Raw genomic sequence first — 13278 nt, 5'->3', positions numbered from 1 at the left:
GGTGATGTGGGGCTTTCCCCAGTGTAAAAAAAATTGTTTTAATTTTTGTTGTTTTTGATTGAGATTCAATCTAAAATGATTCAATCTTTCTTTCTTCACAGCTATGAGCGTTCAAAAATTTGATGAGACACCAATATATTGCATTTGCATACTAATATGTGGAATACATGATCAAGCAGGCACAAGACAGCCAACCACCAGACTCCCAACAACTCCAACAAACAGGGTATATTTAAAATAAAAGCAAATGACTCATTCATCCATCGAAGGTAGTCTATCCTTAGGGAATATGATGATGATAAGAAATCAGAGGTTCTTAACACAGCTGAATTAGGAGAGAGTCACTTTCACCTGCCTGCTTAGAGCTAATATAGAATATTTGATAACTGAGATTAAAATTCTGCAGATTGGCATAAAAATTTCAACTTTTTATAGCACATATGGGCATCAACCATGCTAGGAAATGCGTTATTCTCATAGTACAGCAGTGAATATTTGTTTCAATCACCTCAATTTAACTAACAGTAAATTCATCTTTAAAGAAATATTACCATCACTGTGCATCATACAAAAATTTAGTGAAAACAAATCTGAAATTAATATAAATGACATGATATCTGCATCAAATAATTCACTGTGTAGTTAATATATTTAGACAGATGTGTGATGAGCCTTTTTTAGATTGTCTCTAACAGTCCTGAATATATATGTATATGCTACCTGAACAGGAAGCATAGTGTTCCCACACAGTCATTCTGGCCTCCTTACATTTGATAGATCCTATTTAAATTATAAGCCCACATTAAATATAAAACTTATGGTGGTAAATGGATCTGAATCCTTCATTCAATTTAGCTAGATGTTTAGAGTTTTTAATACTGTAAAAAGAACGGTCCCATTCCACAGTCATAGCATACTTCAGGTTCATAAATGCAGTATTAATTCAGCCTCTGATATTTGCTATGAGCAAGGAGCATACCCCAGCATCCCATCTCCTGTTATACATACAGGGTCACATGTAGTGTTAACATATTTAACTATGCTTGGAAAACTTGTTTATTGGCCCAGTTGATCCAGGTCTAGTGGAGTTATCTGGGTGTTCTAGTTTCACAGTGCTCTGTTTTCTTCTTGCATGTACTGATATATTTTAGTTTTATGATTTTCAGATGCAGTATCTGTTTTTCTTGTATCTACTTTTTAACAACTTGTATCGAATGATCCTCAATGATCGTGTTACAGTTTTGCTAATTCTTTATGGTTTAAGCTTATATAATACTTACTATTTCTGCACTGTAAAGTTTGCGCACTTTTCAATGTACTATCTTTGTCACATAACACAGTTAGCCATAAGGGGTATAATCATATCTGTCAATTATCCAGAATTTCACAGAATACCTAGATTTTTGATTCATGTTTTTTGGTCTACTCCTCATAAAATATGTTTTTTTTCAGGCAAATAAGGGAGGACTTACGTCACTAAATAATGACAGACATTTGAGTTTCAGCCTTTATTTCCTCCAATTTGTTAAGTTTATAAGAGAAATATTAAAACTCTGTCCCTATTTTTGGGCCTTTGTCCCACAATTACTTTTGGCTTTGTCCAGATTTTTTGTGCTAAGAGGTTGAGAGGTATGGATATATTCTTTCTAGCTCTGCATTACATAACCTGCATTTGTCTGTACTTCCCTCTGTTAAATAGATTTTTGAGAGATTTCATTCATTGCTCACTATTTCAGTTGCCATTATCAGCCTTTCATCTTGACTTACATGAGGTATATATAAAAGTATGTGCATACATGTATATGTTTGTATACCTATATACATAAAGTACCTATATGTATATATGTGTATATATATATATATATATATATATATATATATATATATATATATATATATATATATATATATATATATATGTATATATATATATATATATATATATATATATATATATATATATATATATATAGAGAGAGAGAGAGATAGAGATATATATGCATGTAGTATATATATATAAAAGTAAAATAATTGCTCTGCATAACATTAGTGTACCTTTTCTTGAAAAAAGTAATTGCCACACACATTGCTGACACTCCAATATGCATGCCTCAAAAAACAAAACAGAAGCATAAAACTCCACAATCATTGATTTCTGCAGGGGGAGAAGCCCCCACCCCTACCCCACATCCTTCCACAACCCCTGATACTTATATTTACCATCTCTGAGATTGCATAATAGCGAGGAAAGGAATATATTGGCTGAAACAATGTTTATGAATCCCACTTCGAAAGTTGTAACATTTACTGACTTGCAACATATAGGACTATGGTCAGGTCTCAGATCATAACAGGATTATTATACCTTCAAGACATGTATGCCAAAAAATTTATCTTGAGAGCAAAGTCTGAGAGGTTAATTTCTTAGCATCCTTCTTGAAAACACATAATAAAATGTTGTCAATCATAAATCTTTGTAGTGCATGGAGCATTATCTGCTCCATGGAACTCCAGTTACAGAAAAAAAGTGTAGGAGCATAAAGAATTTTAAAAACTTTGAAAGACTGTAAAAGCACTTAGCATTGTCAAACATCCAGCAACATACCTTTCAGCTAAGAATTCTGGTCAAAAGCAAAAATAATGAGACAAAGGATCAAAATCAGCGACAGTTTTTAAATATTGGTCTTATTCACTTAAAAAGTTAGCAGAACAGCAGCTTTTACATTAATATGCATTTTCTTAACAATAAGAAATATGGAACTCTAATGTCTGGAATTATTGACTAATTATAATTCTCAATAATTTACAATAAAAAACAATTACAAGGGACAGAGCAAAAACAGGAGACAAAGTCAGGGACAATTGAGAGGCACAGACAGCATGCAGAACTGAAGCTGTTTTACATTCTGTCACTGTTCTTTGCCAGCTAGCACTGTCAGATGTCAGTCCCAAGAGTGAGACCCATTCACACCAACACTTAGGTGCTTAACAATTGTTATGCACCCCCTAAATACTGTTACAATTGGATCTCATGCTAGCGAAACTGTTAACAAGTTTATCTGTTTCACAGTATCGGAGCATAATGTTGATGCTTCATGCATTACAAAATTATTTAACTTCCTTCTGTACTGCACTTATGAATACTGCTTAATTAGACTAATTAAGTGTTATACATTATACAGCCTATCATAGCCTTTTCTGCTGTCTTGCATATAGAATGTGTCCCACCAGCATGAATGGATAGCACAGCTGGATGACAGAAGGAGAAATTAAGCTTATCTAGTTATGTAACCACCTTTCAAAGTCCACAGTCTGTGTTTTTAAACTCAAAAATCAAAATCAAAAGCAATCTTTCACCGTACGTAAAGTCAGCAAATAATAATGTCAGTGAAACTGTAACTCACAGTAAACTTCTAGGCATTATGATAACTGACAATCTCAAATATAACCAGCATATACTGCACACTGTTAAATCTATACACCAGAAACTAGGCTTCCTTTATAGGATGAATGGATTCCTCACAGATACTGCAAAAATACCTCTAGGCACCACCTTCTTACTGCCAACTCTGTTATACTTCGCTCCAATCCTAATAAACCTAAGTAATACTCAAAGAAAGAAACTCACTCTTGGTACAATCTTCTTCTTTTTCTTTCGGCTTTTCCCGGTCAGGGATCGCCACAGTGGATCATCTGTCCACTCATGATTGGCAGTGGAGTTTTATGGTGTTGAATTGCCAGCCCAGTGCCCAACCTTCCACAGAAGGCACACACACACACACACACACACACACACACACACACACACACACACACACACACACACACGTAGGGCCAATTTAGAGGGTCCAATCCACATACTGCATGTCTTTTGGATGTGGGAGGAAACTGGAGCATCCAGAGGAAACCCACGCCACCACAAGGAGGACATGCAGACTCCGCACAGAAGGCACCCCAGCCGAGAATCGAACCAGAGAACCTCTTGCTGTGAGGCGGCAACACTAACCGCTGCACCAAATAGCTAAATTTGCCACCAGTCTCCCTCATAGGACCACCATTGTTATAGCTTAAAGATGGCTTCAACTGCACAACTACCTAACATATTCACAACTAACTACACCACACAAACTCATTTATCATCCAGAAAAATGCCCTGCACTAAAACTAAAAGTGATATCACTGCCCTACAGTACAGCAAGGGACCTCTGTTCTAGTAATAAATTCTTACTACTCACAGGTAAGTCAAATAATGTTGCAGGAGACTCACTCTACCACCAATATATTGCTAAACTCTGGAATAGTACCCCCACACAAATAAAACTATCCATCAAACTCAATAGTATTAAATCACTACTTAAACAACATCTTAACCAGTCCTGGTTCTGCACATGCTCATCACCAAGTTAAGACTTTGTGTCCACTCCATGATATTCTCTAAATACTCTCCTTAAACAGAATGCTCTCAACCTCTCACTGAAATAACAAGTCAATTTTTATACATAATTGCTGTCTGTAGAATCCACTAGTTGCACATAGGCTTTCTCTTTAGTAACTTCTAGCTCTGTAAAATCTTAGAATGCGTAAATGGAACTACTGTATGTGTATAAATGTAAGCAGAAATGTAAATACTCTGTGTTTAACTGGAACTAAGTGTAATGCAATGTAAACAAATGGAGCTTTTCTATTTGGGCCTCCACTAAAAATGGGTATTACCTAGTCGGAATTTCTCAGTAAACAAAGAGAAAGAAAGAAAGAAATACCTGCCATCTTCCCTTCACCATGGCATCAGCTCTGTTCTCTTTCCTGAACCCCCTCACCCTCTTTCCATGTAACTCTGTTTCACAATTCCCCCATAGTCCACCTTCCCCAGATGTCTCTTATCTTCCCCACATAGAATCTTTCCCTTTTCTTACTTGTCTAACTCATCTCCCCCTTGCAGCCCCAGGTGTATACGTTCTCTTTTCTCCGTGTATTCTCTTTCCACTACAACTCCCTCCTTCCCTCTTCCTACTGCGCATTCACCACTGCACCTAAAACCTCTTGCTTTTACTTCTGCAATCCATATTCTCTTTGATTGTAGCCTCCCAGTTTACTCTGTAGTCTGCTCTTCTTGGCTATCCTTACCTAATTACTACCCAGTCATATTCCTCCCACACTAACCTTAAAATGAATAACAATGCTTATTCTGTATGAATTATTTTGTGTAACTTTTAAATTAGTGATCTGCAGATTTTATATGTTGCCCTGCATTTATAATCGTGCTCTTTTTCTGAAAGTCTCTTCATGTTCATATCCACACTTCAAATAATTTTACGTTCTGTGAATAGTTCTTTATGTAATATTTAAGAATCTATCTAGTCCTGTTTGCTTTATATATTTTATCTGTACATCTATGGCTTGGGTTTGGCTCAAACATTTTTTTCTATTAGTTAACTAATCTGATTAACAAATAAAAATAAATAACCAGAAAATATTAACTTCAGAAATGTATTAGTGTTTTAAAAGTTTATTTAAGTGTATCACTTGACCTTATATTTTCCTGATGGTAAAAGGAGACATTAAGCCCATGTGACCTGCACTTGAAGTACATTTAACCTTTAACCTTCCCTGTATGCCTTCTCTTCTCCTCCCCTTCTCATTTCCATCTCCACTACATTTGCAGTGCCTTTGGAGATTCCCTCTAAACCACCTATTTAGCTCATCTGTTCACAAATAATTTCTCCCAATTTTAGTCCGTTTTCAGATCTTTATTTGCATATTCCCACTCCCAAGAGTTTATTCCCTCTAATGTAAAATGTTTATATACACTTTGTATTGTATAATCTCATGTTGCTTTCCAAGGACTTAACCTCTGTCCTAAAATATTTATTTTGAATTTTTAAAAATGTATATCCTGTATGACTATTGCTTTGTACTGCACATCTTTTCCAAATATTCAAGCTATTTTCCATAAAATTTTAATTTTATTAGGCATAAAAGTTTTGTCGAATCTTGTTTCTGTGGTATGCACACAAACTGCTCTTGACTTATGCATCCTTTATATATTGTGAAAATACATGCAGTAAATAACCTTTTGAAAGAGAAGCACTCCTTGCCTTCACATTATGTACATGTATTCATCTTATCATTATTATTTTTTTTTTTTTTTAGGATTTCGTCATGGCTCTTTCAATTTTGCTCAGAGGAACAGTTCACGAGAAACTGAAATGGACATTTAATCTATATGACATTAATAAAGACGGATGCATAAACAAAGAGGTAGGAGATAAACGGCTGCAGAAGCTTCTGTATTTATTGTGAAAAGTCTGAGTGAATACTGCTGTACAAGGTTGTTACGACTTTTGCGTTTACAGCTGGGTGCATTTTTTAGTTGACTGTGTTAAATGACAGCTCAGCACAGGAATACTAGAATATCCTGGCTCCTACGTTCTACATTAATTCTGCCAGTAGAACTGCCTCAAGACTACCTAAGAGTGGAATACTGTGTTAAAGTCATTATATGTTAATTTGACAATTCCATATTCTGCCTTTGCAATGGAATGTTTGCTGTGGTATGTTCTTTGGAGGTTGGTAAGTGTCCCAGTAAACTTGTGATTAATGTGCACTTTCATACCCTGATGAATTGCATTCTGGCTTTGTCATACCTCAGAACTGTACATAACTGTCTACCATGGTACAATTCTAGTCATATATTGCACCTAGTCTCTTCCTGTGTTTAGCATCAAATCTATTCCACTATCTCCACCACTCAATGTCTTCTAAGTTTCTCCCACTTTATATACACAACACCTGCTACCGCTTTTTTCAAATACCACCTGAGGTAGAAGAAAATGACAACTTAATTAAAACACCAAGCATGCAAATAGGCGATGTGTTAATTAAACCTGAATCTGATATTCAAATATATTTTGAATTCTGGACGTCACTATGCTTTCCTAGACCTTCCTGACAAGAAAGCATGAGTGGAAGCAGTGTGTGTGTGTGTGTGTGTGTGTGTGTGTGTGTGTGTGTGTGTGTGTGTGTGTGTGTGTGTGTGTGTGTGTGTGTGTGTGTGTGTGCTTGTGCAGTGCATATTGATTCATCAAGCTGTAGCATCATCTATCTGCAGCTCAGTGAAAAAAATAATTTGAAATTCATTACATCAAACCTAGGAAACAAGAGGGGGTTAAGTCTGTTACAACTACTTTCAAGGGTCTCCAAGTTTATGAAATGGGCACTAATGTGTGCTACATGTGGAGTTAGATCAATTAGAGCTCTGTTGTTATATTGACTGAAGTGAGTTTGATGATTTGGCTTGGTCATGTCTGTTATAATGTAATGAACTGGCAACTCGACCAAATGTATACTATATGTATATGTGTGAGCATATAACGAGAGAGAGAGGGAGAGAGACGAGGGAGTGCATATCTATATACCATAAACAGAGTGTCTAAATCCAAATTAAATCCTAGTTCCACAAAGCCGGTATAGAAAAATAGCAGTTTTCTGCAGCTTTTCAAGTCATAATTATTGTGTATATATTTCTCAAAGCACAATTCCCAAGCAATCATTGTTATACTAGCTGTTACCCCCTGCATGTACACACATAAACACACACATACAGTATCCAGCATACAATATAAATATGTTATTTTAGCCACAAGGTTTTTCAAAGGTGATAAACCATTACACAGAACAGTGTACACAAAGGCTTATCAGATTAATGTCTTGTATAGATTTCTATACATACTACAGTACCTTAATGAAACAATAAACATCCTATATACCTCTTGTCTTCTTTGTTATGTTTACAGAAATGATGGTACTGCAATTACTGATGCAATTTAGTGTACAGAGACAAAAATGACACGGCTGTTTGCTTTTTGCTTTTTGCTAGGAGATGATGAGCATTGTGAAAGCCATTTATGACATGATGGGAAAGTTTACATACCCTGTTCTAAAGGATGATGCACCCAGACTGCATGTCGATGCCTTCTTCCAGGTAAACAAGCACTTGTGAATGTACAGTAGATAGTTTATATACCTCAAAACCAGGAGGACTTAGTTACAATCCTATAAACCCTTAAGTATAAGTTTAATACTTACTCAGGTATCTCATAATATTGCAGACATTATGTTTGCAGATTTTGATACTATCCATTTCTGATGTATAAAACCTCTGGATATTGTATTTATTTTCTTACCGTTTAGCAACCCTACTATACTAAATGGTATTAGACCCTCCACTATCAAATAATTTCTATCGTCCCAGAAGCCCACAGTATCCATTACCCTCTGACATTAAAGTACCTGTTGGTTGAAGCCACTGGAAGCAGATCTGTTTCATCTGACTTGTTATGACAAAAAGCTATTCTCTACATGTGCTAAGGAAAGATGCATCCCCCCACCCACTGTGTTTCAAACCTCAGCATATACAACATTTGCCTACTAACCCTTCATTCCCAGGGGGAGCCAACCTCATTTTAAATCAGAATAATTAACATTCTGCTGTTGGGGGTTTCATTTTTCTCACCCGTCTAGCAGGAGTCAGACCATATGCTGTTTAAGCAATAACCGACGACGTGGTTTGGGATATTGAAGATTTACCCACAGTTGGTGTGGTTTAATCATGAGGGCGAAGCCCGAGTGATTAAATAAAGCCAACCGTGGGTACATTTCAATGTACCACAACCACGGAGTCGGTTATTGCTGTTATACAATGATATTAGTTAAGAAAAAAAATACTTACTTTTCTTAAATAATGTCTTTGTATAATGGCGCATTACTGTCCTTCCACTGTTTGTGGTACACTGCTTCCTTGTTTTGATGTACTAAGCATGCGTATGGGAATTGCGTCCCACACATACCCAGTACATCAATGCTGTGAAACAGAAGCAATGGAGAAAAAAAAGTCTCCGTTGCTCCCTTTTTTTTTTTTTTTTTTTTGGTTAAAAAAAATATTTTGAGCACTTTATAACAATGGAAAAAAGCCCGGGTGACCGGACCTTTTTCCATTGGTATATTGTGGAATTTACAACGGGCACGCTGGCCAATCAGCATGCACATTTTTGAATATTAATGGGGGGTCACTGTATAATTTTGAACAAAGGATGGACTCGCTTCTCTATCACACAAGGCATATTAAGCTATTTGCTTGTAAGCATGCATGTAGCAATACTTCAGCAATCATATGTTTATTTTACTGCATATATCATACACAGATCCAGGCATCTCTACCATGGTACATGACTTATTCTGTTTAGGAAATCATTTCACTGAATAGACAGGAGGCCGGTAAGGATTCTAGTTTGGTTACTTAAAGAACAAATTGAGTGCATGCTTATTTCCCTTCTGTTAAATTGGGAATACTTGAATATTTGCAGAATGTATGATCATTTCAGTAATGTACGATTTTGTTGCCATGTTAATAGTTATTTTCCTTCTGTTCTTAATCAATGATTGCACTTCCCAATTCCTCACTAAGGAAAATACGCTGTAAAACAGATGCAGTACACTGCTGCAACAGTAAAGTTAAGCATTAGCTTTCCCTCAGCAGTGTGCTTTACCACTTCACAGGAAAGATACTAAGTTAAAACTCAAGAGAGAGAGAGAGAGAGAGAGAGAAGCCAAAGGTTTAGTTTGGATTTTTAATAAGGAAGCTATGGATGAAATTTAAGTGAAAGAAAACTTGTAATAATATGCATCATTTCAAGAAATCTGGTAATATTTAATTACACAAAGTTCAGAGAGAGAGAGAGATGCATTTAGTTACCATCTATATTCCTTAAAAATAATTTGTTTTTAATTAATATGAGAAAATCTACTAGTTCATCTAGGGACTAAAAAGTTCTGATGAGTTTTTATTCTTTCTGTTGTAGATTTTAAACAATGTCATGGTGGGAGGATAGTGAAATAGGGCAGTAATTTTAAGTAGTCTTTGTAAGAAATTGACTCAATGCAGAGGTTTAAGTGTATGCAATTAACACCATGTTAAAAGTATGTTTTAAACTGTACAGGCTTAATCAACTTATTTGCCTCAGTTTTTGGTCCTGAGTGCTGTTTTACTATCACAAAGTAGGTGTTGCTATGATACTAATCACACCATGTCTTTTACAGTATTACGTGCAGGAGAATTTTGGAAGTTGATTTGAAACATTGATTTTCAACATTTCAGGTCAACTTCAGTACAATGCTAACACGTTAGCCAATTCTGCATTAGTTCTGTTGTATTATAGCTGTAACAAAATATTACTCCAACAATATTTATTCATAGGGAAGTTACTTGGTATCAGAACAGTAAAACCAGTTGTTTTAAACAATTCTCTTTGTCTTTGTGTGCAAATAACTTCACAGACTGGGTTCACATAGCTATGCAAAGGAGGATAAGGTATCAAGATTTTGCTTTAGATAATATTCCAACAGAATGGAACCAGAAGTGGGACTGAGCAGACTGCTTTGGGAGTTTTTCAAACAAACCATCCAAGTATCTAGAAATGTTTCTTTGAACTGGTTTGATACTTAGTAAAAGAGTTTTATATTACATACATACAAATATACACACACACACACATGCACACATAGCATCATCACGGTAGTATTTGTTTTCTTATCTTTTTCCCCAGCCATAACTTCCATGTACACAGCTAAGCAGTGGTGAGAGGGCTAAGAGAGCAACTGGGCATTCATTGAGGACATTCCCCCACTTCCACAAAGTATGTTCTCTCCAAGTAGCCTTTCTAAGAAACTGAACTCAATGCAGAGGTTTAAGGGTATGCAGTTAACATCATATTAAAAGTACGTTTTAAATGTACAGGTTTAGTCAACTTACTTGTCTCAATTTTTGATCCTGAGTGTGCTGTTTTACTATCACAAAGCAGATGTTGCTACGATACTAATCACACCTTGGTTTTCATAGTATTATGTGCAGACAGAATTTTGGAAATTGATTTGAAACATTCGTGTTCAACATTTCAGAATGGCTTCAGTACAATGCTAACATGTTAGCTGATTCTGCATTAGTTACCACCAGAAAATGTCCATGAGACTTGCTAGTGACAACATTGCACATTGCATGCATTGGGGCAGGATTAGGTGTAGGACATGAAACAGAAAAAAATCTGCCATAGCAACAATATGATGGGATGCCTCAACCTTTTCTCTGTCACTAAATATTAGATTAAATCTTTGAAAAGTCAGCTTCAGGGAGACAGGGGTTGAAGATGGACACACAGAGCAGTTGATGTTCAACTATGGGGGAGAAAGCTAAAATATGTAAAATAAATCATCACTTCAGAGTCATATTCAGAACTACTTTTTTTCTGGAAGGGAAATGCACTACTGTTTTTCAGACCCACTGACTTACCTTTGATTAGCATCACATTTTTACTATACAGAGATTACATCACGTCTGTCATTATTTTACTATCATTGTATTTTATTAATAAAGTATTGCATATTATAAGGGACACAACACCTTACCAGTTGCTATTTTGTTAGCTGCAAAGCTGCTAAGAGCCAGTTATCAAAAGCTCAGCTCACCAGTTGTGACACTAGTTTCATGAGCTAAGTATACAATGTTGAAGAGCTCACAAAGTGGGGTGTAAACTAATATGGGGTTTTGTTTGAAAATCAAGTACTGTCTTACTCTAAGTGTGCATAACATCAAAGTTAACATATTAATGTAGTGGTGGTTTGGTGGTTCAGGATAGATCTAGGCCCAGTGTAAAAACATTTAGGGACTGAGGAAATGTTTTGTCAGACTGCCATTTAACAAGACTGCATTGATAATCAGGGTACAAATGGAAGTAAAGACTTCCTGTAGTTTAACACGTGCATGTGGCAGAAAAGCATCTAAGTACACTTCTTAGGACGATGACCAGCTTTATATTATATGGAAAATGCATTGCTGCATTTTGAGGGCTGATCTAAACTGCTGTAATGTAATATATATATTGTCTGGATTCCAGAAAGAGAGATTGTTTGGGGATGGGAGAAGATAAATGATTGTCGGTTTTCAGTATAGCACAGATACTAATGTACTGATCTGTTAACAAGGTTTCCCCTGGTGCCCCGGGTTTGATTTCCTCTATCCCCATTTGCACAATGTACAACTCTGAAAATGTCTCTTAAATAAATAGTCCCCTCTGGTCACCCTGGAAAGAGCCATGGGTGCTCAGAGGGCTTTTCCAGTTAACAAATTAATAAAATAAAATGCCTAAATTTGTTAGATACTTTTTTCTGGAGTGTTGGTGAAGGTTTCAAGCTGCCATTTTTCCATATGTCAGGTAAATATAGGGCAGGGCAGGTTTGCAAACATAGCTGTATACATTCATTGGAACTTTTGACTTCCTTAGATGTCAGCTGCCTTGAATAGGGGGAAGGTAGCACAGTGTTTCCTCTTCTACCAAGCACTTGCTTCTGCTGGGAATAATAGGAATTAGAAACAACTAGCTGATTCCCCTAATCTTAGTAAACAAGGTTCAAAAATAATTTAGAAAAAAGATATAATGTAAGGCAGACATAAGTGTGCTGCAAGTGATAATAAACACATTTATTTATTTATCTGTCTTTGTTTACCGGGAAAGTCTGACTGGGTAATACCCATTTTCAGCGGAAGCCTGGGGAAAAAAATCTCCATTTGCTTACATTGCATTATGCTAAGTTCCACTTAAAGAGTAGTTACTAAAGAGAAAGCCCACGTGCAAGTAATGGATTGTACAGGCAGCAGCTATGTATAGAAACTCTTTTGTCATTTCAGTAAGAGTTTGAATGTATTCTGTTTAAGGACAGTATTTGGAGAGTATCGTACAGTGAACACCAAGTACGGCAGTAATAAGTTTTGTAGTGCAGGGCATTTTTCTAAATGATGAATAAGTTTGTGTACTGTAGTTAGTTGTGAATATGTTAGGTAGTTGTGTAGTTCAGGCCAGTTTAATTGTGTTAAGCTATGACAATAGTGGGTCCTATGAGGGATATTCATAGAAAATTTAGTTACTTTATTGTAGCAGGAGGCAAGTTTCTTTCCTTGAGTATTGTTTAAATTTGTTAGGATATAAGTGGCATATAAGAGAGTCGGCAAAAAGAAGGTGGTGGCTAAAGTTTTTCTTGCAGTATCTGTAAGGAATCCATTGATCCTATAAAGGGAGCCTAGTTTCTGGTGAGTTAGATTTAATGGCATGCAGTATATGCTGGCTATATCTGAGAATGTCATCTATTATAACGCCTAAAAGTTTACTGTGAGTTACAGTTTCAATGACAGTATTATTTGGTGACTTTATGGTAAAAAAATGCTTTTGATTT

At 35.9% G+C, this 13278-nt stretch overlaps 1 protein-coding gene across 3 annotated transcripts in view; it reads left to right on the top strand.

Annotated features, from left to right (window-relative positions):
• Nucleotides 1-13278, top strand: part of LOC122800061 (Kv channel-interacting protein 1) — a 1177177-nt gene that overhangs the window by 1040876 nt on the left and 123023 nt on the right. For all 3 annotated transcript variants that reach the window (XM_044069553.1, XM_044069552.1, XM_044069551.1), the window contains exons 5-6: nt 6151-6258; nt 7877-7981. In XM_044069553.1, coding sequence (XP_043925488.1) covers nt 6151-6258; nt 7877-7981 — 213 coding nt within the window. The remainder of the gene's footprint in view (nt 1-6150; nt 6259-7876; nt 7982-13278) is intronic.

The sequence above is a fragment of the Protopterus annectens genome, chromosome 4.part0, assembly GCF_019279795.1.
Source record: "Protopterus annectens isolate FY-2018-M chromosome 4.part0, PAN1.0, whole genome shotgun sequence".
In the NCBI taxonomy this organism is placed as follows: Eukaryota; Metazoa; Chordata; order Ceratodontiformes; family Protopteridae; genus Protopterus; species Protopterus annectens.
This window is presented reverse-complemented; position numbering and strand designations above follow the sequence as displayed.